The sequence below is a fragment of the Phaethon aethereus genome, assembly GCF_964289735.1.
Source record: "Phaethon aethereus genome assembly, chromosome: 3".
Lineage (NCBI taxonomy): Eukaryota > Metazoa > Chordata > Aves > Phaethontiformes > Phaethontidae > Phaethon > Phaethon aethereus.
Genome location: NC_138576.1, coordinates 91269117 through 91293467, shown reverse-complemented (window position 1 = coordinate 91293467; position 24351 = coordinate 91269117). Strand labels below are relative to the sequence as shown.

Sequence of the window (24351 nt, the reverse complement as noted above, 5' to 3'; positions counted from 1 at the left end):
TTAATAAAGCGTTTGATAAGACTTCTTGTCTCAACTTTTCCTCAGTCAGTGGCATGCTGATACAGACAAAACACAAAGCTATTTCAAATCACAGGAGTAAAACGGAATTGAGAGTGTGTGTGAATAACAATACTACATGATCTGAAACTTGCCCTGCAAAATGAGTTTGTCATTGCATTAGGTATGGCTTATTTCTCTGTTTTCCTTGACCAAGCCATAGTGGTCAGAGGTGTGCTTTCTGGTAGCTTATGCCAAGTTGTTTGAACTAGAAGAACCTTAATTTCCATACACTTATTGATGCAAATGTGAGTTGGCAGAGTAATTGCTGTGTTGACTTGAAAGGCCATTGCACTTAGTGTCTTCAAAGCTATTTTTTATGATGAGACAAGTAAATGGTCTATCTCCACATAAATGTTTGAACAGAGTTTAAACTTCATGGTACTCTTATGTTCAGAGTTGGTTTTCTGCTGCCCTGGCTCATAAGTAAAAGAACCCCAAAGGAGATAAGCACTGACATCTTGTTGCTAGCATTTGTAAGGATTGAGCTTCCAACCTGTTTAGACAGGAAGTGCCAGAACATCTGAATAACTGGCTGTCATTGTGGCCAGGGGTGTTCAGACCTTGTCTTTTAGGCTGTCGTCTGCATCATGGTGTCTAGGTCAGCTGGAAAGGATAATACTTGGAAGAACTTCTGCAGATCAGAAAATAAATGAACAAAGCAGTTGTGTGCCATGAATGATCTGTTTAGAAATGATGTTTCTCTCTCTCAAAATTGGCCACTATTTTAGCCTATTTGCAGGCTCTTCTATGCCTTTGTAATCCCCAGTAAGACCTCCATTAAATGCTTTTTTACTGCCTTTGTACCCAATACTGATTTTTCTGGTGCCAAAACCCACTAACTCTCTGTTAATAGCTCTTTGAGGTAGCCAGCTTCAACATGCTATAGCAGTGTGATTCCAAGGTACTACAGCTCTTGTCACTTGCACCTTCTGGGGCTTGGGAGCCCTGGAGACTGACATGAAAGTGTCCATTTTAATGAATAGTGATAGAATACCAGCATTTGTGTGCTTGTTGGCATGAGCTGGAACTTCTCAGCAGCATTGGAGAAAGTGTGTACATTGGTTACAGCTGTTTCTGCTCTGCCATGATGTTGTTGAACATGTGTAAGCTGTTCACCAGGCGTGCTGCCCATGGTTTCTGAGGGCAAACGCTGCTGGGATTTCTCTCGCTGACCCTCAGAGTGGCTACATCCTACGTTAACTTAGAGCAGAAAACCTCTATAGTGTGTTAGATTTGAGAGTCTGCAGCAGCTGAAGTGGCTAGAAGGAAAAAAGGTGTGCAATCTTGGTTGCTGTTAGAGTATGAATGCAGACGAGGTGTTGAGGAAGATCGTCGCTATAACATAAAAGAGTCTTTATTAAAGTGCTTAACTCTGGTGTGCCAAGAACCCTGGCATGTTCCCCAAAATGGGAATAACTCATCACAGCTCATTCATAAATGTAATGTACAACTAATGAATCATCATGTTGTCTGTAGGTGGTCATGAACAAATGCATCAGGGAAAAAATGTAAAAAGTGTGTGAGGGTCACTGAAATGAGAGAAAGTTTTGACCTAATCTTTGCTGTAGTGAAAGGAGCTTTCTGCAGTAGCAGGATAATTAATGGACTGACCATGACATCTTAATGTTGTGACATTAGCTGGACCATTGCAAATACAGGTATTAACTTAAATTCTTATCTTGCAATCTGTGAACAACTAATCATAGTGTATTGCAAATTTATAAAGTATTTGCTTTGCAGTGTTAAATCTAAACGTAATGTTTCACTCCCTTTGGTCTTCTATCTTTTTAGCCATTTTATGGGGAAAGCTGTGTCATTGCTGGCTTTAATGAATTAATCATGGAACACAGTATTAATATGCAGACTGTATTATTTAACATTGTATACTGCAAAAGTGTACTGGCATAATTTAAAATACAGTCACCAGGCTATTATTTCTAGCTGACTTTCTTAAATACAGTCAGAATTAAGATACTTCAAGTAAAGAATTCAACTTTTACTGTAGAATTGGAATTGAAAAAGAGCTTTACATTTGGTGCAATCCTGGTATTAATAAAATAGTCCTGCAAGTATGATTTAGTGAATACTTTCACAAATTCAGGTGGTTACATTTAGCATGTGTTAGAGCCAAAATCACTTTCTCAGAGCTATAAAACAGAAGGTCATTTGTTTGGTATCTCTGAATGACCTAACTGCTAAGGTATTTTATAGAGCTAGGTAGGGGCATGTTGATATTCTTAACAAGTGGTATTATGGTTTGATTATTTATTTCCTAATAACTTACAGGAAAAGAAATTAAAGAGCTAGTGGAATACTCGAAAACTGGGACATGCAGGTGAGAACTGCCACCAAAGCAGATTTCAATGTTTCTGTTGTGGCTTCAGGTTTATTTTCCCCCTTCAAGCATTACCTGCTGTTGTCTTACAATGTGTATAATAGGAGTTCATGTAGCATCAGTGTAATCTTTATTTGTATCTTAGTTTTTTGATTCCCCTGTCCTATAGTTTGCATAAGTAAATTTCTGCCTTGCTTATAGGCTGATTTTACTGTTTCATCAGTATTCAGTATTGGAAGAGAGTATATGCTAGCAGTAGGGAATGTGCCCATCAACATGAGTTGTTGGAAAACACCTTCAATTCCTGACAAGTCCTAGTCTTTGCATAGGTAAAACTTGTTGTTTATTCAAGGATTTGGCTTTTGTTGCAGTGAGAAACAGAGATTTTCTTTTTTTTTTTCCCAAGTGAGACCTGTGTGGTTTAAAACAGTCCTTATACTTTCTGCAATTTTAACTAGGAAGAGAAACTAGTTAGTCCTCTGTCATGTTTCAGATTGGAGTTTTCCTCATAATTTAATGTTTTGGATTCACCTTCAAAGTTGCGGAGAGAGGAGTTGCCTTAATTCCAGTTATTAAACTAATTGTGTGCCAGCCCCCAAGGTTTCACTGTTACTTACCTTGATTTTTCTAACACTCTACAGGAATTTATTTACTACTTAATACATCTGCTGTAATATTTACTAGAAGTATTTTCAAGGTTTAGACTTTTTCATCAATGGATAAAGGTAGTTAAAAGGAGTAAGGCTCAGAAAAAAAATGTCTCCTATAGGGTAAGAGACATGCTTAGACAAGTAAAAGCTGTCAAGTAGAAGTGTGAAAGCTGAGGACTGCAGCGTTACTGTCATTGTGCTCCAGCATTACTTGCATTGCTGCAAGTGCTTTACATGTGCAACCAAGGGAGACCTGAGCAGTTTTCCCTGGTGCTGCTCTGAATTTTGGTTGAGGTTTATGCTCTTCCAGTAAAAAAAGCATTCACTGAGACGGAGGGTTCGGAGTAAGCACTGCATCTTCCCTGCCAATCTGAAAAGGTAGGTTTTGCACTAGTAGTGGTGGCTGCTGGGACAGGAGCAAGTTCCTATCATATTGTGTTGACACTGGGCATATAAGCACTTCAGCCTCATGTGATGAGGCTTGGCTGTGGAAAGAATGTGCTGGTTTGGCTTAACCCACAAAGCCTGGACCGCGACAGCTATAAATTGAGGTGATGAACCTAAGCATGTGACTACCGGATGTCTTTGTGTTATTATTCATTGGGTAACACTGGCATGCATTTAACATTGAAGGATTCCTTCTTACTTACTCTAGTGCTCTGTGAGGGGATAACATTGATTGCAAAAATAATTTGTCCTTTTAGGCAAGGCATTTGAATAAATGCTGCCTGTAGCTGTATCTGTAAATTTGCCTGGTTTAGACTTGGTCTGTGCTTGCAATTATTTTTAATTTGGCATAACTCATGCCAGTTTCCCAAACAAAACAGGATGTGAAATATCCGCAGATAATGTCAGCATTCTTTAGTTACATACCTATATTTATACCTTACTTCATAGGATTGAAATGCCGATCTTAATGCTCTGTGCTTCAGTGAAGCTGATATTTTGCTCCTAATCTTCTTTTAATCAATAAAAGGTCTGATCTTACAGTATTAATGCTAAAGTGTATTGATTGTTACATCCATAAGGCTTTCTGTCCTTCTGTCTGGGTTAGCCTTAAAAACCCCATTGTGCTCATCCTGCCAGCTTTCTCAAGCTGGGCTTTCCACCTGTGGCTTGAGGAGCAGGGACCTCTCCTAATTCCCACCACTGCAGCAGGAGGATAAATAGGCAGCAGCATTATTCCTCACCCATGCTTGTCAGCTTAGGAGATGGATATTTACTGAAGTTATCTCAGTGATTATTTGAAAAGACTTTTTTCCAGTCTAATTTCATTTACATACGAACAAAACTTACTTATGGAGCTCTTCATGAAGAAGCTACTCATCTCCTATACTACAATTCCATATGGCAGAGCATATCTACTGTGATAATGTGGGTTGGTTTATATTTTGTATATCCAGTTCAAATATTTTGACTTTAGCCTTAAGCACTGTCATGTTTGAGAAATTGGAAGAAAAACTTCTCTGAACACTTCAGCAAGAAGTTGATGCTAATTTGGTAACAATAAAGTTACAGTTTTAGAATATCCCCCTTAAAAGTATTTGTAGGCATAGTAAGCTGCAGGTAGGCTGTAATCCTGTCAGTTCGTGTGGGTGCTGTTTGATTTTAATTTTTTTTCTTTAGCTAAAAGGTCATGTGGATGTGTTTGTACTCTCCATTCTCTCTTTCTGTTAGTCCTTTGGAGAGAGAGGTTTGATTACATGTTTTATTAAAATAGTACAATTAAGTATCAGTTGATATGGAAGCTTGCATTAGGTCAGAGTTAATGATCAAAAAAGGTACCTTGCAGTTGCATCAAAGGGACAAAAATCTGAAAGCAGATGCGTTAACTGGTCCTTAAGTAAACACTGACAGAAGTTTCATCCCTTGGGTCATACAGATCTGTTATTTTACTGCCTCTAGGAAAAAAATGTTATTTTGTTAGAGTGTGTCTGTAATAGCACTGAGCAATTGGGCATCTTACTCTGCTACTACACTCTAAGATCAGAAGTTTTGGCCAGATTTGAACAGTCATTTTAGGAAGTTAACAGAGATTCTGAACTTTGTCTTTAAACTGTTCAGCAAGTTACCTGATTTGTTCTAACCAAAGACAAATCACTGTAACCACCTTCTTAACCACAAGTCCTTGCTAAAGAAGGGATGGAGGAAGACCAAGCACTGTGCCCTGTTGGGGAAGAGGGTCCCACGGCTGTCTCACTTTGCTTGAGAGGTTCTGGCCCTTCTGCTGTTGTGCTGCCTGTGGATCTTCTTTGAGGAGAAGAGGTCAGGTGGGGTAGAGTCATCTTTTGTTTAAGTTTCTGGGTGGTAGGCATTTGAGGAAAAAAAAAAAGTACCCTAAAGAGCTTCTTTCAGAAGGTACTTTATCCTTCTACTTACTTTGGGAGAATTCGGAAGTAAAATTTTGAAGCGATTTGTGTCTTCACTCTTAAGTATATAAAAAATAAAAGTGATAAGAGTGTAATAGAGTACTGTTTTGTTAGTCTACTAGCAGCTTAAAAAGAGGATGGAAATAGATATCTATTTATTTTTACTCAGCTTCCCCAACAGCCTCCATTTTCTAAGATGTCATTATCCTTATCTCCCTTGCATGTCTCTGCTGCTTGTAATTTCCCCAAGCAACAGAAGCAGCAGAACAAAATTGGTGTGTGGGCGTTTTTGACAATTTCATCATTTCACAAAGTCACTATATTACAGGAGTGACAGTGGCTAATCAATGTCACTTTTTTGCCTTTTTAGAGCTGTAGACAGCAACTAAGGCATTCAAGGTGATTGTAGGCTAAGGGAAACGGTACTGCACTAGTTCACCTTCTTCATGTAACAAGGTAGGGCTCTTTACAACCAGATAAGTTGTCCTTTTTTCATGAACCATGTGAGTTTAAGTTTTCTATAAAAAACAGTGGCTTTGATTCCCTCCTTCTCCCTCCCACCTGGTTTTCTCAAGAAAGCTTTTTGGCTATCACTGGTGAGTGACTGATGGGATTCTACAAAAGTTGACGTCTTTGCTCCGATTCTCTGTAGTTCTTGTCAGCTTTTTGGAGAGCTGTCAGCTTGAGATCTGGGCTGTTTGGAACACAGCTGTGAAATAGTTTCAGGTATCTAATCTGGTTTTGACTTTCCTTGGCAGTTGGTGGTTTTACACCTGCACCAGGAAGATACAAAAATCTACAACGTGCGTGGTAGAAGAAAAGCAGCTTACTGCACCCTACTTTACAGATAAACTCTGCTGACATACAGTTCTGTCAAAAGCATAGTGTCAACTGGAAAAAGTGCATCTGTTTTTCTCTTTGTTAATGATATGTTGCTTGTAACGATAGCAGCTGCATGAGTTTTACTTGAAAGTTTGGTTTGTGTTCTTTAGTATGAGGAATGTTACACTGTATTTGCCAGCTTGTTTCTTCAGGAATAGCTTTACATCAAAAAGTTTTCTTTGTGATGGGAAATAACCAAATTGTATTTTTTTAATGCTTTATTTCTAGAAGGCATTTTTATCACCTGTCAGCTAATTGATTGAGAATATTTGCCACTTGTTGAGGTACAGAATTTAGTTTAAAAAAATAAGTTAAATACTGGATTGACCAATTAGCAAAATTAATGTTGCCAAGATGTTTATGTACTTGCAGTATGTGTTGATTAATCATAAGTTAAGGCATTAGTATAAGCATGATGTCTTCTCACTTTCAGCTTTTTCCTGTATATTTACAGTTTTTCCAGGTTATAGTCTGCTTTATGTTCTGCTCTTGTGCTTGCTTAATAATAATAAGAGACTAAATACCATAGCCATTGGCCATCATGTCAGTATGTAAGGTCTTTCTATTATGTCATCTTCCCATATCAAACTCTCTTGGTTTAGGTCACCTTAAGGTTTTACTTCTGAATTCTGCAAATATTGTCACCAGAGGAATCAATCATCTGTTAGCCTCGCATCCTTTAGGTCATTAGAATGATGAAATGGTGTGTGCATCAGTCCACAGAACAAGTGTGTGTTTGGTTGTGCAATAAATGAACTTTGGACTTGATGATCTTAAAGGTCTTTTTCCAACCTAAATTATTCTAACTTCCTGGACTAGGAGGTTGAAACTTTCCTACTGTAACCTTCAACATCACAGACATATTGGGTTTGGGTTGGTTTTGGGGTTTTTTTTAGATTTAAACACAGGCTTTGATGTTTAAGATGATTTTAAATCTGGACTTTCGAACTTTATTTGGTAATTCTTGAGGCATTTTAGATTTTTTTTGTTTATGGCTTCAGTATTTCCTTGTCTCTTCATAGGACCCCAGCTGAATGCACAGCTAGAAGGTTGGCTTTCTCAAGTACAGTCCACAAAGAGACCTGCTAGAGCCATTATTGCACCGTAAGTTTGAAACCTGTTTTTAGTATATGTAATACTTGATTGGCTAAATGCTGCTTTATTTTGAGTGATTTTGAAAACTGGTGAAAGCTAGTATTTAGCTGAAAGGCATGTAGTGTGGTTTCTAAGTAAGTATTTTGGATATGGCATAGAATGGAAGAAATCTGTGCACTTTTTTGTATATGTTTAGTTTTCATTTTACTAATGGACTGAAGACATAATGTTCATTTGTGATCCAGTAAGACAGATAAGAAGTGTATTAGTGGAGTGATAGTCTAAGGTAACAGCTCTTTCAATGCACTTCTAGTATAACAGCTACACATACTTAAAAAAAAAAACCAAACCCCACAACAAAACACAAAAACCAAACAAAACTCCAGCATCCCCCACAAATCAAAACTCAGCAAAGTTAAAACAAAAAGTAGTGAAACACTATTCAGCTATCCAAAATGGTTTACTTTTGTTATTTTAGTTTGGTTTTGCTTGGGTTTTTTTTTTTTTTGTCCACAGGAGAAATAGGGATCACCTAAACTATTCAGGTAGAATTCAATTTCCTGAAGATAGTTGAGACACATAATAATAAAATGGAATGACCAACATACTTTTCTTATGAATTGTAAGGAAATACTAGAAGCAGCACCTTAAATATGATGTTTTTCTTGTGCTAACATAGCATTGACATGTTTGAAGTATTCCATAATAGTATTGAATGTGCAGAGAAATTGTCCCAAATCTACCTTAGTCTTTCTCACAGGAATGTCATGAAAGAGGCCTTTCAGCTGAGGATTAAGTAACCTGGGTTCTTTTTCTAGAACTGCTGGAGATCTTCCCGTTGTCTTACCAAATTTCATTAACCACGCCTTTGTTTTCCCACCTGTTAAGTGGGATACAGCTAATAATATTTTTGTGGAAGACTGAAGAAGCCTGTAGCAGAGGGAACCTTTCAGAAGGCTCTTTTGACATTGTCAAATAACACACTTCGCTGGTTCACTAGGTCTCAGTCTCCTGTTTATCCACTTGGTGTGTATGTTAGTACCTTTCTGAGCTCTTTAGAATGAGTGAGGTCAGTGACATGGAAGTAAAATCCCAGGGTAATTTTGAGGGTAACTTGCTACAGGTATCACTCTGGATGAATATACACACGTGCGAGCATACATACATATAAATAAATATAAACTTGTATAGTGTTGTCACTGGGGAACTTGTATCTTCAAACATCCTGTATGTCCCAGGACTTGCAGCCCGTATCATTCTCAGTATCGTTGTAAAAAAGACCACCTGGAAAGCTGCAGTTGTGTTGTTGCACATATTTGATGCAAAATCAACAGTAACTATTGACCTAGGCGCTCCAGATAAGCTCCAGAGGCAATGTGGCTCAAGCGCTGTGCAACGTGGGCATTGCCTTCTGCTATGGACATGCTGCTGAGTGACCATGAGCTGTTCTCCATCACTTGGCCTGGGACCCTGGGGAATGAATGTCCTCTGGAATTCATGCTTTTAGTGGTGTAAACTGAATCTTCTGTTTTTAACGGTCTTCAAGGGAGTGGGTCTTAAGATTTGGATGTGATATTTGAAACAACTAGTCAGAAAAATGACGAATGTTTTTGGAGCACACACAGGAACACAGGGCGAGAAAGGCTCCAGGCCAGAGTAATAGGAAAAAGCATGTATCCCATTAGCTGTGATAAAAGCTAGCATGCTGCATTCCACTCCTTTCCTTGTGCCCATTCATTCTATGGCTGAGGTATTCTTCTCCGATGACAGAGCTTTTTTTATTCTCTGTGTATCTGCTGTAATGTGTAGTCTCTCTTTGCCTGATCCCTTTACTGTCATCATATTCAGTTCCTGGAGTGTGTTTAGACGAGCTTTCTCCAGCAGTTTACTATGCCCTTGTCCCCTGGCTGCATTCTTAGCATTATTAAGAGCTTCTGATAATATGCAGTTGTGCAGTCTGCCTACTAATATCTTTTACAAGTAACAAAAGGTGCTTTGACTTGGAGGCTTACACACCAACTTTCAAGTAATGGTCACTGATAGTTTTTTAAACAAATATGTCCCTCGTACGTTCAGTACTGGAACAGCGCTCTCCAGCTCTTTCAGGAGTTGATTTTTGGATCGCTCTTACTATTTCTAGCTCATTGTGGGCAAATAATATTGAAGATATTAACATTTAATAGCAATATCAGCATATTTAAGATGTTAAGCAATATTTAACATGTTAACATTTTGTACACTTTGATTTGCAGCCACGCAGGATATACCTATTGTGGATCTTGTGCAGCCCATGCTTACAAACAAGTGGATCCCAATATTACGTAAGTATTAAAGTTTTTCTTTACAAAGTGTAAGACAATGCTATTGCAGTTCTCTGAGAAGCTGAATGTTCTTTTTACATTCTTACACCTCGAAGTACTCAAATTTTAATTTTATACTCTTTTAGGATTTTATGCATCCATTCTGTTTTAACATCATAAATGTTCAAATTGTTTGGGTGTTACAAAAGAAAAAAATAATGTAATTGTTGAAATTGAAAATGTAAAGCAGTATTTTAAAAAATTATTGAGACTTGTTGGTAACTAACTTTTTAGAAGGGAGGGGTTAAAGGTGTTCCTTTTGCAGGCAATAACATTTGATTTACTTTATTTCTTGATGTTCCACTTCTTTTATAAAAGGCCAAGCTGGGGTGTTTTTTACTGGTTGCAGGGTGACTTTGTTCTTTTTTAGTTTTGTTTTGGGAGGTTTTGTTTGGTTTTTACGTATATTAAAATATTTGATCATGATTCTACATTGGTTTTTCAGTGCAGGATTATGGGCTGAATGCTGCCACGATTCTCTTCTGCTGTGGGGAGAGTGACCAGTGTGTGTATATAACATTTGAAGTCAGTGAAAGTTACTTGTTGTAATAAATTTAAATGGACTAGTGTTTCTAACAGCACAAAGCCTAACACACTACAGTAGTCTATGCCTGCCTTGCAAAATATGAATACAGTTATTCTAGGTTAAAGGAATATAATTCTTGTGTGTTTTGCTGACTGCAATGTTTGGGTTTTTTAAATTACGATTGTTTAAAACATCTCCAGTATTTACTCAAAGTATGTATTTTTGCAATGTTAGTATAAAACCTGGCTATGTCTATCTGTTGCTTATGAGATAACATGTTGTAATGCTCTCCAAAGACAATGGTTTTGACTCTTTCTAAACTATTGTAAATGAAGTGAAGATAACTTATGGTGTGACAGATGAATGCTTTCTCTAAAATTTCTAGAACAAGTTGCATTCCCCAGGTTCAGTGATGTGGAGTTGATTGGACTTTCTAGATCATTTGCTATTTTACCACATGGGATGTTTAGAATTCATCTTTCAGCTGAAGTATTGCATGTTTGGATATTTTGTTTTTGAGTTCTGTAAGAAGCTTTAGGATTTTAGTATAGCTTGCTATAGCACTCCACACATAAGGAAAAAAAAAAATTATGTGTCCCACCCCTTTAGTTCAGTGCTAGAAACAAGATGATATGATTGTGAATCTGAAAAGTTGCATTTCCTATAGGTTTTGGGTTTTTTTCTTTTCTTTAAGTCCTGTGGCAGGAGACCCTTAACATCTAATCAAGAGCCAGGAACTGAGGACTTGATGAAATAACATCATGATGATGTGTGAAAGTTTGCTGTATCAGCTAAAGCTACGAATGTGCAGGTCCAAGTCACTGTTGTTGATGCAACAGCTGGATAAAAACAGCATTTGAGAATGACTTAAATTTGAATTTGATGAAATCTGAAGTAAGGCTAATCAAGTAAATAAGTTATAAACTCTGAATAGACAATGAATCCATATTCCTTATGCAAGGGCACATACCTGTAGTTGTTGAAGGTGGTGTGTAACTGAAGAAGAGAATCCAAAAATCTGTTTTAAGGGGCTATAACACATCATTCAACCCCCAGACAGACAGACGGATTTCTAGCTGATGAGTGCCCTCTAGTATATAACCTGCTTAAGAGGTTCAAGGTCACAGGAAACATTATTGAATTGATGTCGTGATCATTTCTGAGATACTGAGCAAGGCTAGGCCATGGATTGATCTGTGGTCTCACACACAGCAGATTAAAAATATATTTTTCTGGTAACCACCAGAAAGTATCACTTTGTACATTTTTATTAAACTTGTTAATCTAAACCAAGTCTCTGTACAATTGCAGTTGTCTGAATTGTGGGGTTTTGTGTTAATTGTTGTAGACGAAAAATTTTCATTCTTGGGCCTTCCCATCATGTGCCCCTTTCCCGATGTGCACTTTCCAGTGTGGACATTTACAGAACACCCCTGTATGATCTCCGAATTGACCAAAAGAGTAAGTGCATGATAAAGCTTACATCTTGAAGATTGCTTATGCTTGAGTATTAACTGCAGTGCTGAGGACTCTTTTGTTGTTGGGCACTTTATTACTTTTAAGTGGCATACAAGTATAAATCTGTTCTTACTGCAATGAAAGCTAAATTCTGAAAGATCCTGGTGGTTGCAGGCATTGCTATATTATAACCTTAATGTCTCTCTTGCTCTGTGAGTAAAGAATTCTCAGTCTTTTCTTATCTTTTTCCATTACGAGTGTGCGCCTCTTGGCAAAGTGATCTTTAAAAGTGATCTCAACTTGTAATGCCTTTAAAAGATGTTGTATTTGAATTATAGCCCACTACACACCTGCACCATTATTCTGTGAAGTGTTCTGTCTGGAAAAAAAACATAGTGCTTTAGTTGGTTTGAGTTTATTTCTAACAGAGGAATGATAGAGGAACAAAAAGCTGCTTGTATTTGGATGCATTATTGCATGTGACTTTTGTTTTTTAACTGGCAGAGTACCTACAGAACTTGAAAACTGGTAGTCCATGAAATACCGGTCTTTCAGGCTAAGCGTAAAGGTGCGATGAAGATAAATTTGATATTTTGACTTTCATGTGTTTTGAGGTATACCTAAATAATGCAATATTATCTTTTTCAGAAGGGCTGATTAGCACAGAAGTATTGCTATTTCGTCATAACTGTGGTTAAGCAAGCTAGTTCAGGCTTTCTCCATAGTGCCTGCAGAAATTTCCTTAGGTAACAAATGTTTCAGTTTCTGTAGAACTCCTTTATGGAATGGAAAAGGAGGCACAGCCTTACATCAAAGTCTTCATCCAGCGGAGAGTTTTCAAAATGTAGAGGTGACTCTGCATACCACCAAGTGCAATTGAGAGTAGAAAAGATAACTTATAAATGTGGATCACTGAATCAGTTTTAGCTGTCTCTAGATTTCATGCTTCAGTTAATAAATTATGTTAAATAGTAACACATCCAGCAATGGCTCAGCTGATCAGCAATTTTTTTTTTTTTTTTTTTTTTAAAACATATGATGGTGTAGTTTGTGAAAATAAGAATTCAGTGGCTGGGCAAATACATGCATATTTCCAAATGTGTTTTATTTGTGTTACTTAAATTTTGTATCATAACTTAAAATATTTCTCAATATATTAACAAAGTCACTGATTTAACACACTTATGTTATAAACTGAATCAATTATGTTTGTATCTTAATAACTTGAACGTAGTTTTAATCCTGAATTTATTTAAAAACAAGTGGTTTATGATGGCAGCCCCTGGGGGCAAGTAATTTGTCACACTGAGCTTGTTCTGATAAAGAGGCACTGTACCTTGCTTTAGAGTGTTTTTTTTAAAAAAAAAGTAGTAAAAATTAATTTTTAATTAATTTCAGTTTATGGAGAGTTGTGGAAGACTGGAATGTTTGAGCGTATGTCCCTACAGACAGATGAAGATGAACACAGTATTGAAATGCATTTGCCTTATACTGCTAAAGCCATGGAAAGGTACTTGGGCTAATTACTTCTTCTACAAGAATGAGCATTATGTGCATTAAATGTTTGAACTACATGTGAAGTGCAGTAGGAAGCAATAATAACCTTTATGGTGTATAATACCCTATGTGATATATAATTCCCACATTCCCCCAATAAAAATTTTGGGGAGGAGAGGGTCAGAGACTATGATTAGTTGCTGTAATAGAAACTGTGAGTGCAGCAATTGGAACACCTCTTACAAATAAGTTTATATTGACTTAATAGTGTTAATATTAGACACACTTTCATGAATCTTTCTCAGTATCTGATTTCTTTCTTTTTCCTTCATTTTTGGAAGTGATCTCTGAAAGAAGTTCAAATACTAATAGGTGTTTTCTGTGGGATTTTAAGTTTGTTTGGAGCCTTAATACTAATTTTGAAATCCGGGTTCTGTTTATACCTGCCATTTCAGATGAGTACTTTGAATAATTTTTCTTTAAAGGTGGTAATTTTTGTCAATTTTCCCCATCTTCTTCTTTTTTAACTTCTCTTCCACAGTGTTTGTAATTTTCCCTGGGGTATTGGTATACATCTGGGTGCTATCTTGAGCATTTTCATATATGTTGGAAAATTACCCAACAGGTGTGCAGCATCTATACAGGGAGAATTTAATTCTTACTTTATTGCTGGTTTCATTGTGTCTTTTCTTTTTGTTTGCCTGGTGTTTTTACTTTGCATCAAAGACAAATACTGGGGGGGGATTTGTTTTCTGAAACTGAAGTAGTTTCAGGTTCTAAAACAACTTCCTAGTATGACCTTACCAAATTAACTGTATCTTCAGTTCAATAGTGACCTTTTAAAGCATTCTGCAATTTCAGTTAGCAAGCCCTGAAAAAACTTCAGATGTTACTTGGATTACAACCTCTTTTCTTTTGCTTATAAGCCATAAGGATGAGTTTACTATTATTCCTGTGTTGGTCGGAGCACTGAGTGAGTCAAAAGAGCAGGAATTTGGAAAACTCTTCAGTAAATACCTAGCTGATCCTAGTAACCTCTTTGTGGTTTCTTCTGACTTTTGCCATTGGGGTAAGTTTCACATCTCTTCATTATAACAGTATGATGAATGTTTTGTAGTGTTTTTCAAATAGTGTATTTTATTAAACATTGAACATTTTAACTTCTGGTAAATGTCTCTTTGAAACTTAAACTTAAACTTGAAACTGCCTTTGTAAAGCTAAAAAAGGATTTTTCTCTTTTTAATCTGGAACAATAGATGAAAAATCTTAATGTGGTAATGTGTTTTCAGTGTAGTGGAGGAAATAAATGGTGAAGCGGTATGGGTTTATATGCATCTCTTTACTTTTGCAATGAAATAAATGTCTGAAGTTTCTTGCTCTTTTTACTCCTCTTTTAAGCACCTAAAGCAACTTGCAAAATTAATAAGCAAAAAATTCACTGGACATGGCAAAATTCCTCTGATGGAAATAAGTTTTGTACATTTTACGGCTGGGTAAGATAGCAGATGGAATATGTATGCCAATTCACCAGAGCTATCCCAGTTCATCTTGGTGGCAGAGCTATAAAGACTCCAGAAGCCTTGACTTCTGTCCTGCTTTAACACTTTATATTTCTATTAAGTGTGATAACAGCTGGAAAAGGGACTGCTTCAGAAAGATATGTTTTATATTACACAACATTTTTTCATTGTCATCTTTGGTCAACTTATGTAACTAAGTGCATATTTTACTCATCTTTGAATTGTGAAATAGGTGGAGGTATGCAAGAATGACCTGGGTTCTGTTGTGGCTAATGAACCATCTAGAACTGTTCATTGAATTATCATGACCTTTTTCTTTTAACCTTCATTTACTGTGGGTATTGTTGTGCAAGCAGATGTAGCCTGATTCCAGGGTTGACCTCTCCAAGAGGGATAGCGAAATGAAATGTTGCTTTACTTTTTAATTTATAGAATTGGATTCCATGGCAATAACAGGCAATTAATAAGTGATACTGCAGTGTCAGTTCTACATAGTAGGTTTTTCTTTAGGAATATAGCTGCCCATCATGTATTTTTCACTTTAGTTCTGGGCTGCTACTTTGATTGCCCTAGAATTTCCTCAGTGGAGCTAAAAAGTATAAAATAAATTAAGATTGCTACTTTACAAATATTATAATTTCAATTATTTAGTAAGTACTAGGGAGTGTTTTAGCTACAATTTTTCCCTTTTTTATTTTATACATGATTTTTGTTTCAAGGTCAGAGGTTCCGTTACAGTTACTATGATGAATCCCAAGGAGAAATTTATAGATCCATTGAGCACCTAGATAAAATGGTAAGTTTTAAGATTTGGTGGAACTAACTAACAAATTTCTCCTGTACATTACATTTCTTTGAACACTTTAGAAATTTCTCTAACAAAATATTATAGATTAGCTATTTTATTGAATGTGTACTTTTCCTTTGTTTACCACAATAAGAACTTAGCTGTTGTTTTTAGCTAGTATCCTCCATTTTGCTGACTGCGCACAATACATTGCGGGTATAATCTAGTAAACTTAATTTACGAGAACAAATGCATGCTCACCTACCTAAAATGCCCTAGTGTAATGTAATTCCTGTCCACATACCCTCTTATGTTTTCAACAAGCAATAAGAATTATGAAACGAGTATTTGTGGTAGTTCAGGCTTGGTAGCTACAATACCTGCATATCGAAATAGCATCGTGATTATGCTAATAGTTTCAGCAATATCCATTTTGAGGAGGAAAGGCCTTAGGGGATTGTGCTGGTCAGGAGAATGAAAGTCACGGTTTTCTTGGGAATAGTGTCCCCCTCCCCATCCCTTACTCTGTAGTAGGTGGTGGGGAAAAGCAGTAGACCCTACTTCATTCTGGATTTGGCAAAAGGCTGAAAGGAATGCTAAATACATAAAGATCGTGATGCCCATTATGTTGCATTTTCTTTGCAATCACAGGAGCCAAGGATTTCTTTTTAAATGAAAAAAAATGCGTTTAATGTTCAAGACCATACTTAAGGCACAGAATAGAAGTAATTCTTCTGGAAATATGTAACCTCAAAATTTGTTTTAAAACTGCTTGGATCATTTATGTAACTTCTGTAAAAACTGTTAGAAGAGAGAACTGTTGTTATTCAGGGCATGTTAATTTTTTTCCTTGTCTTGAAGGAATAACTCCTATCCACTGGAGAGATCTCTGGAGTTCTTTTGCTTTGTGTATCCATATTAACCTCTTTGTTTTTCCACTATTCATCGCTGGAATGGAAACAGTAAATAATTTGCCTTCATTCTATTTATCCCATTTTAAATAATTCTTGTTGTGAGTTGAGAGGTTTCTCTAGAAAGAAAAGTGTTTTTCTACAGAGTCCCAGAATTTGCAGCTCTGAGTGTTTTTGCAGGAGAGCAGATTAAGGTGCATTAGCAAACATTAGTTTCCCCCGTGTTAATTTCTGTGGTGAAAGCTTGTAGAACGACTGGACTTTGGCATATAATTACTTCTAGTGAATACTTGCTGCACCAACTCTTTCTTTTGGTAGTTACTCAGCCAAAAGGAAATTACGTTTTTTGTAACATTGAAAATGATGTCTACTGCTTAATAATGATGAAAATACTTTTTCCAATATTAAGTTTAACTGGAAAACTAAACATGGTGGTAGCAGTATACTGTGGTTATTTTTTGCCTGTTTATATCATGCCATGTGTGAACACATGACTCTGTATTCAAACTCTGTACAGAGCAGGTCTTCCTTTTGGTGAATTTCAGAAATTCCTATTTAGCAGTATTGTGGGTACACTTGGGATGCCATCTACAGTGCCACAAGGGTCTCCCTGTCACATTTCTCCTGGAATGGGTTTATTCAATTTTGTATGCCCCACTCAGCTACTTCTTGTTTTCTTAGATAAGTACTGAATTTTTTAATGTATTTGGCATGCTAAAGAAACTTGTGGTGTTGTAACCACTAGGTCCTCTTCACAGAGAAAATAGCATTAAGATAGAGACAAAACAGTCAGAGGTTTTAACCTTTGCTATTACTGGCCCAATAATTCTATTGGACCTAACTAGGAAAGCAGTCAGCTGAGCACTTTGTAAGCAGGAAGATATTCTGGGTGAAGATGAAATTACTTTTCCTTAGAAATGCCCTTGTGGAAGGACAAATTAGACTGGACCTTAAGTGCAGATGCATGATGATTTTCCTGGCTAGTGCCTAAACAATGCTAAACACTTTGGGCATTGAAAATTTACTAACCTGGTAACTGCTCTGAGAAATGTTATTTCCAGTAATTTTAAGTTAGAGCCTTAGACTCTAGCATAAAAAAATACAGAGGAGTAAATATTGCTGGGCAGACATCAGTTTCTCCATGGTAACTCTTCATGTGACCGCTGATACCCTAAGGGTACCACAGTGCGCCTTGTGAAGTGGCAGTGAAAGGAATAAACAGCCCCAGGGTTAGCAGGGGTACCTTAGGGAAGAATCCTCACATGAAGAGTTATAATTGAGCAGCTGATGTGCAATAATTTGTTTGTATATCATAACCTGATACCTACCATCTTTTTAAATAAAAGTGGGGGAGTATTCTGTAAGATGTCGTTGAAGAGTAATTATTTGTTGATTGTGGCTAGCCAGAAAATGCAGACTGCTTGCTTCAATCTTCACTGACAGATTGCTCATTTTATATCTATTTATGAAACTTCATGCCTCACTTGAGTCAACAGGAGGATTCTGTTACCCTGAATGCTGGAGGGAGAGGATAATGCAGGAGCTGAGGAGAGCTGTGCAGGAACAGACAGCAGTTGTTGTGCAGGAGCTGTGCGCAGCATGGGTGGCTTCTCAGGTGGCTGTAATGAACTGCTGAATTCTGATGGCTTCTGCAGTGCTGCTGTGGTGTGCTAGCACCTTCCACAGTGCTCTAGCCTGGGAAGGCTTCTTAGCTTGGGCATAATGCAAGACCACAAGTCCCTTCTGGGTGCCCAGCTCCCTGCTCTCTCTGCTGTGCCCAGCCAGTAGTTTTTCTGTTGGTTATTTATCTTCTAGTCTGAGTCACTCACATGTGCAAAGATAGTTGGACTGGCTAGTGCTAAGACCAAGATTTTTCTACTTCCGTAAGTGTGCTACTAGTTCATATTTTTAAAGTGTGAAGAAGCTGCTGAAGCAACTAATTGCAAACTTAAACTTGACCACCCGAAGGATTATTGGAGTATAGTATAAAATAAGCCTGTGTGGTGTTGGTTGGGGTTTGGGGGTTTTTTTGTAAGCTTGTAGATACTTGGTCATATAGGGAATTATATTTAATATGATTAAAAGCAGTTACATTATTAAGTGCACTGTGCTAGGATATTGTAGATGCCATTTACAGTGTCTGGGCAACTGAAATATGCAATTTCTATGTGGTGCAATAATAACCATGTGATAAACTGCAGAACTGTTTGATGGTTTGCATTTTTATCATGTGGGTTTTGTCATATATTTTAACTCTGTTCTAAACCATGCCTGGCTGAGTTAATCTGAATACTGAAAATTATTAGTTTCATACTTCTGCTTTTTAGGAAACATTTGTGTCAGGTTGTATTCTATTTTTCTATGTTCCTCAACACCATTTTAGACTGAGAAACAAGCCTGGTAGTCTTTGCTCCTCTGCCACAACAATTTTTAAATCCAAAAGGTTGAAAAGTTCAGTACAGTTGAATGCTTATAGGTTATGTGTTAATACTAGTTTCCTATGGATTTTCTCCAATCTGTGAGGTATGGAGCTCTGTTAGCGTTTGCTGGGATGAACTGCATAGCTCTAAATGTTTTTCAGTGCTGAACTGTGCATTGAAATAAGCTTACTAGGCATTCTGATAAATCCATGTCCATTTATTTGAGACAAACGCTCAAATGCCTCTGCCCAGTTCCAGTGACTTACAGCTATAAAATGAGTCTCTCAATTGAGCAGCCATTTTCATTTTTTAAAAATTTGTGAAAGCGTTTACAAATGGATAAAATATATTCTTATGAGCTGTTCAGTATCTGAGTAAGTGCCTTATGCATGTTAGTTTCACTTAAGTACATAGTCAAGTTTGGTTCTTTAGCTTTCTTTAGCTGTGTATTGACATGTACTATTTACAAGTAAATGGATGGTTCAAAGACATGCTGCTTAAACTTCAGAAATACAATTATATCTATGTAATCACTGCTAGTTAGAGAATAGCTACCTTTATTTTTTTGGCACTCATTTACATTCTGTAGATCTGGAGTTACATCTGTAATTACCAGCCAGGGGTCCAAACACCCTCTCCATGACCCTGGAAGAACTGAGCTCTTGCCAGCAATTGGTCAGCATAGTTTGGTTTTATTTTTCCATAAAATTTATCTCTCTATTAATTCATCTTATGTCTGTTTTTAATTAAAAGTACACAAAGGTGGTGGTTATGGTTGCTGTTTTCTAATCCTCCCTGATTCTCCTGGGGAATCTCCAGCTCCTGCATTGTAAACTGTGATCCAGTCTGAATAATTAGTGTATCTGCCAGATCAGCCAACGCCCTTGCAGAGTATTCAAGAGGTTTCACTCTTGAGGTGGAGACTTCAGACAGACTGACTGCTTCCTGCATCATGATTTCTCCTTTTATCACCCACACTTTCCCAAAAGCAGGGGAAGGGGCTGGGACAGTAGCAGAAACCTTAGGAGAAATCCTCTCCCTTTCTGATACCAACCTCCAATTGTTCCCATGCAAAGTGTATGTTTTTTTCCGGTCTGTAAGGAAAACCTTCCTGTTCCATCAGCTATGTGTAAGAAGCACAGCTATGTGTCTTGCTGAATTAGTTGGTGTCTGGAGCTCATTTACCCGGTGAAGGGAATTGATTGTTTTCAGAGGAAGGAAAAACACCAGGGGATGGAGTCTAATACAGGGAAAGTAGCAAAGCCATGATAAAATCCAGACAACAATTGATTTAGATTTGCTTTAAACTACTTTCATTGTATTTGATCTGCTCTGTGGGATGGGTTAAGAGTAGGCATATCTGGAGTTGTAGGAGTCTTTTTGCTTTTAAGAATGTGAATGTGGAAGGTTTTGTTTTCTGTACATGTGCTGGTTTTCATAGTATGACTCCATGGGATCATGGGTCTCGCTGTGGATGGAGAAAAGGGTGTATGTATGTCACTGCCTCATGTAAAGCGGAAGCATCATCTCCTGACTCTTATGTTTCTGCTGTGCACCAACTTTCTAGTACTTTAGAGATGTTCTGGATCTGCTTTTTATGCACTGAGCAGATGGTCAACCTGTGCCCAGATCAACTGCCTTGCATGCCTGATACGTCTAGGATACGTTACACTTGCTACATGCTTGAATTGCATGTTTGTATACTGATGATTTGTCTAGGGTTTTTGGACATCCAGAAGTCCCAGGCAAGTGCTCAGCCCTGAGCTCTGTTAACAGGAAGAGATGGAGGCAAAACTTCTTCCTGCTATGCCCTTTTAGTGAATTTGTCTGGTTATTGCTGTACAAAATCCCATGGAAGTAGGGCACCCTTGGAGGTGAGGATTGGATAGTCTGTGGGAGGAGCTTTTTTACCATGAGCTTCATCTGCAAAGGTAGCTTCACAGATCTGTGGATCATTGACAGCTTTGGAAGAGCTCCTGCACTTTTAGTTTGGCAAGGGATGGCAACAAGATGACTACAAGCTAGAGCTCATATGCTGAGATTCCCTTCATACAAAGTAGAAGTTTTTTCCACCTGAAGTATTCTGTGTTGTCATAAATAGGTGATGTATAAACACCTGCTCATGAATGTGTGAAGTAATCATTGCTATCAATTCTTTTTCAGGGTATGAGCATTATAGAGCAGCTAGATCCTGTATCTTTTAGCAATTACTTGAAGAAATACCATAATACAATATGTGGAAGACATCCTATTGGTGTATTATTAAACGTAAGTAACTTTTGATTTGTTGAAAAATCTAGCTTTTAGCAAAATGCTTACATTTGTTTTAAACATAATATTGCTGGAGTATTCCTTAGTTCTAAAATGGCAAGTCTTGTATAAATTTATTTTTTCTAAGTGTTCTCCACTTGGTCTCCAATTTCCATGTCTTGCATATAGACAAATGTAAGCTCTTACAAGGGCTGAGGGGTTTCAATTCCCTATGGGAGATGAGGTACCATGTTCCTTTTGAATTTTGGTGAAATAGAATCATTCACTTTCTCTTGGTCCTAAATAAATAAACAAACAAATAAATCCATTTCCCTGAAGTAGTACATGCTTACTTTTTTGAATCAGTACTTAACAAACATGTATATATTTTTTCTGTATTGCTATTAGCTAGCTATTGTGAGTGCCTTGTGATGTCTGGCAGTGTATTTGAGTTTTGCAAATACGATGAGAGATTGCCTTTGTAAGTATGGGTGCAGTGCACTGTTAACTCATAAATTAGTGGCAATTGGAATTCAGATTAACTGGTACTTTCTAGTTACCGTATTCTGCTCTGGTGATGCAGTGCAGAGATAAACCTGGATTTACTTAGTTGTCTAAATTGGGTCACAGCTGCTTTACAGCACTGCCGAAGTGCTGCAGATTTGTTATTGCTTGAGTGAATCTCACTGTATTTTTACTGTAATTAAAATCTGAAACAGGAAGCATATTAACATTTTTAAAAGGGAAAACTTAATTCACCGGAAATGTAGTCTATATGGAGAACATATAGAGGAACGTTTTAAAGCGGAGTCTATAAAAGTTTCTATAAGCAATATCAATATTGGAGATACATGTAGCAAAAGTTAGTACTATGACAACCCTACAAAAATATCCAACTCTTAACCTCAGATAATGATGAGTTTTACAGTGAATCTGAGCTAAACTCTGTTCATTCACTTTTGCCAATTGTCACACTTCAATAAATTATCTTGGTATATTCTTTTTCCTTAATAGAAGAAATACAATCTGAAAAGTGTTAATAGTGTTGAGGGGTTTTTTTCCTGTTACATCTGTGTTTCTGTGTAAGTTCCCTATAGAACTGAAAACATTGTTTCTAAAGGATCTATTTTGAAAGGTTGTTTAGTATTGCCTTTTAGAACTGCGTGGATGTACATAGTGCAGTGCGGGGAGCGTCAATGAATGAAGCAGCACAGAAATGAGTTAGGTCTACAAATTACTTGGAGGTACTTACATTATTATAAGAGATGATGCAAGGACCCCTGGGGGGAGGGGAGAGGACTGAGGTTTAGAACATGTCATAATTTCACTGATACCTTTTTTAAACAGCTTTTTTTTCCCTCCTCCTCTCTTCAGGCTATCAACGAGCTCCAGAAGAATGGAATGAATATGAGCTTTTCATTTTTGAATTATGCTCAGTCAAGCCAGTGTCGAAACTGGCAAGACAGCTCAGTGAGTTATGCAGCTGGAGCACTTATGGTCCACTGAACTGCTGAATGCTCAGGAATGGCACCTGCACACACTCTGTCCCAGCCTAGCCCTTACAAAGATACAGTCCCTGGTCTTTGGGTGTACTGAAACCTCAAACTAATAGAACTCTCTTCTTTTCTAGTAGGTGTAGTCCTTCCTTAGTTTCAACTCATTTAAAAATGCTTTCTTGTTTAGGACAATGGAAGGAAGGCTGTTATTGAAACATTTTGTGTTTTGGTTTTTTTTTTCCCCTCCAAAAAGCTGATGCCTATGAAGGCATGGTGGCAGACAGTCCTTACAAATACATGTAAAGCATTTACCATATCCTAAATTTGCACTCTTTGCAGACCTGTGCACATATACTCAGCTTTCAGAATAGTTTTGCAAGTTGTAAACTGAAAAAGGGGTGGAAGCTTTTTAATAAAAGAAAAAAAAGGAAAACAACGCATTTATAAATGATCCTGTATTAGAATATAATAAAACTCCAGTATAGTCAGTTACTACCCGTGATGTACAAACAGATATCTTCTATTTTAGTTGCTAATAAAGGGCTACACAAACCAAAATAGTCTGATTTAAACTTATTGCTTTGTGTTCTATATGTGGCTGCTTGTCATTAAACATCCTTTATCCTCAGTTCTTATGCTTGATAATTCAGCCATTCTGTAAAATACTTTAGAATGTATTTTATATTCAACATTTGTTATGACTACTTCATTTATGGATTTTTTTTTTTATCTTAAACCTGCACTATGAGTTCAGCTGTGCAAAGGAATTTTAAAAACCTTTTGTATATTCCAATTCTTTTTGGTTTACAATTATCTATAAAATAGTATCTTTTAGTATATGATATAAATTTGTATCAGAAATACACTTTTAATGATTTTTATGCTCAGTTTGATTATTAAAGTGAAACAGATGCAGTATTTTTATTTGAAATGACTTAAAATTGAAAACAAACAACAGCTTGAAAATTATAGTTTTTAGAGTATCTATCAAGCATTCATAGGCCACAGAAACCATACAGTGCTAAGCTCAAGCAATTATTCCTCAAAGATTTAATTAGGAGGGGAAGGTAAGACTTCTCTTCATTTTTTAAAATTTTTTATTCTTTATTCTTTGACTGTGGGTAGAATTGTTTCATGTTCTTTAAACATCATCACATTTTAAGAGTTCTTGAACTTTCTTTCAGCCAAAATAATGATGTAATTATTTGAGTTCTCATTCCTGAAGACTTCCTTTTGTTCTAATGAGAAATGCAAAGTAGGATGGCAGTACTGGCTCATTATCTAAATGGAGATTTCATTCCCTGATATTTCACCTGCTGTCAAGCAGCCTCTTGGTACATGTAGCTTTTCTGAGTGGCGGAGGGGGATTTCAGAATTCAATTTAGATTATCTTTGAAAGTTGTGGGAATTGCTGCATGCCAAGTCTTCACCTGAAAGCATACCAGACCTCTTGTTTACTCCTATTAAAATACGCTTTTGCAAACAGGCACTGCTTGCACCACTTCTATGTTCCTTATCCCATTTGGCCACCATTTTAATAACAGGTGAATGCTCCATTTACAAAATGAACTACTTTGCAGATGTTCAGAATCCATCTCAAATGCCAAACTCTTTTGCATGTCTGTTCTTTTAGTTGCCTTATTGCTCTGCCTTGTTCTTGAAAAGTCTCAGCAGCAGACAGTGAAAACAACTTTCGGATTACTTTTGACAGACCAGCAGGAAGGCTGTGCAGGTA

At 37.0% G+C, this 24351-nt stretch overlaps 1 protein-coding gene across 3 annotated transcripts in view; it reads left to right on the top strand.

Moving 5' to 3' along the window:
* The window catches only part of MEMO1 (mediator of cell motility 1), a gene marked incomplete at its 5' end in the record, with an annotated part of 28774 nt that extends 4874 nt beyond the window's left edge, over positions 1-23900 (top strand). The window contains 8 exons of one of the 3 annotated variants that reach the window (XM_081997205.1): positions 7319-7400; positions 9644-9712; positions 11626-11738; positions 13134-13245; positions 14159-14301; positions 15472-15548; positions 21034-21138; positions 22495-23900. In XM_081997205.1, coding sequence (XP_081853331.1) covers positions 7319-7400; positions 9644-9712; positions 11626-11738; positions 13134-13245; positions 14159-14301; positions 15472-15548; positions 21034-21138; positions 22495-22626 — 833 coding nt within the window. In that variant the 3' untranslated portion in view covers positions 22627-23900. The remainder of the gene's footprint in view (positions 1-7318; positions 7401-9643; positions 9713-11625; positions 11739-13133; positions 13246-14158; positions 14302-15471; positions 15549-21033; positions 21139-22494) is intronic. The other 2 variants (XM_081997206.1, XM_081997207.1) reach the window with 2 other exon arrangements.
* Positions 23901-24351: the final 451 nt, after the last annotated feature.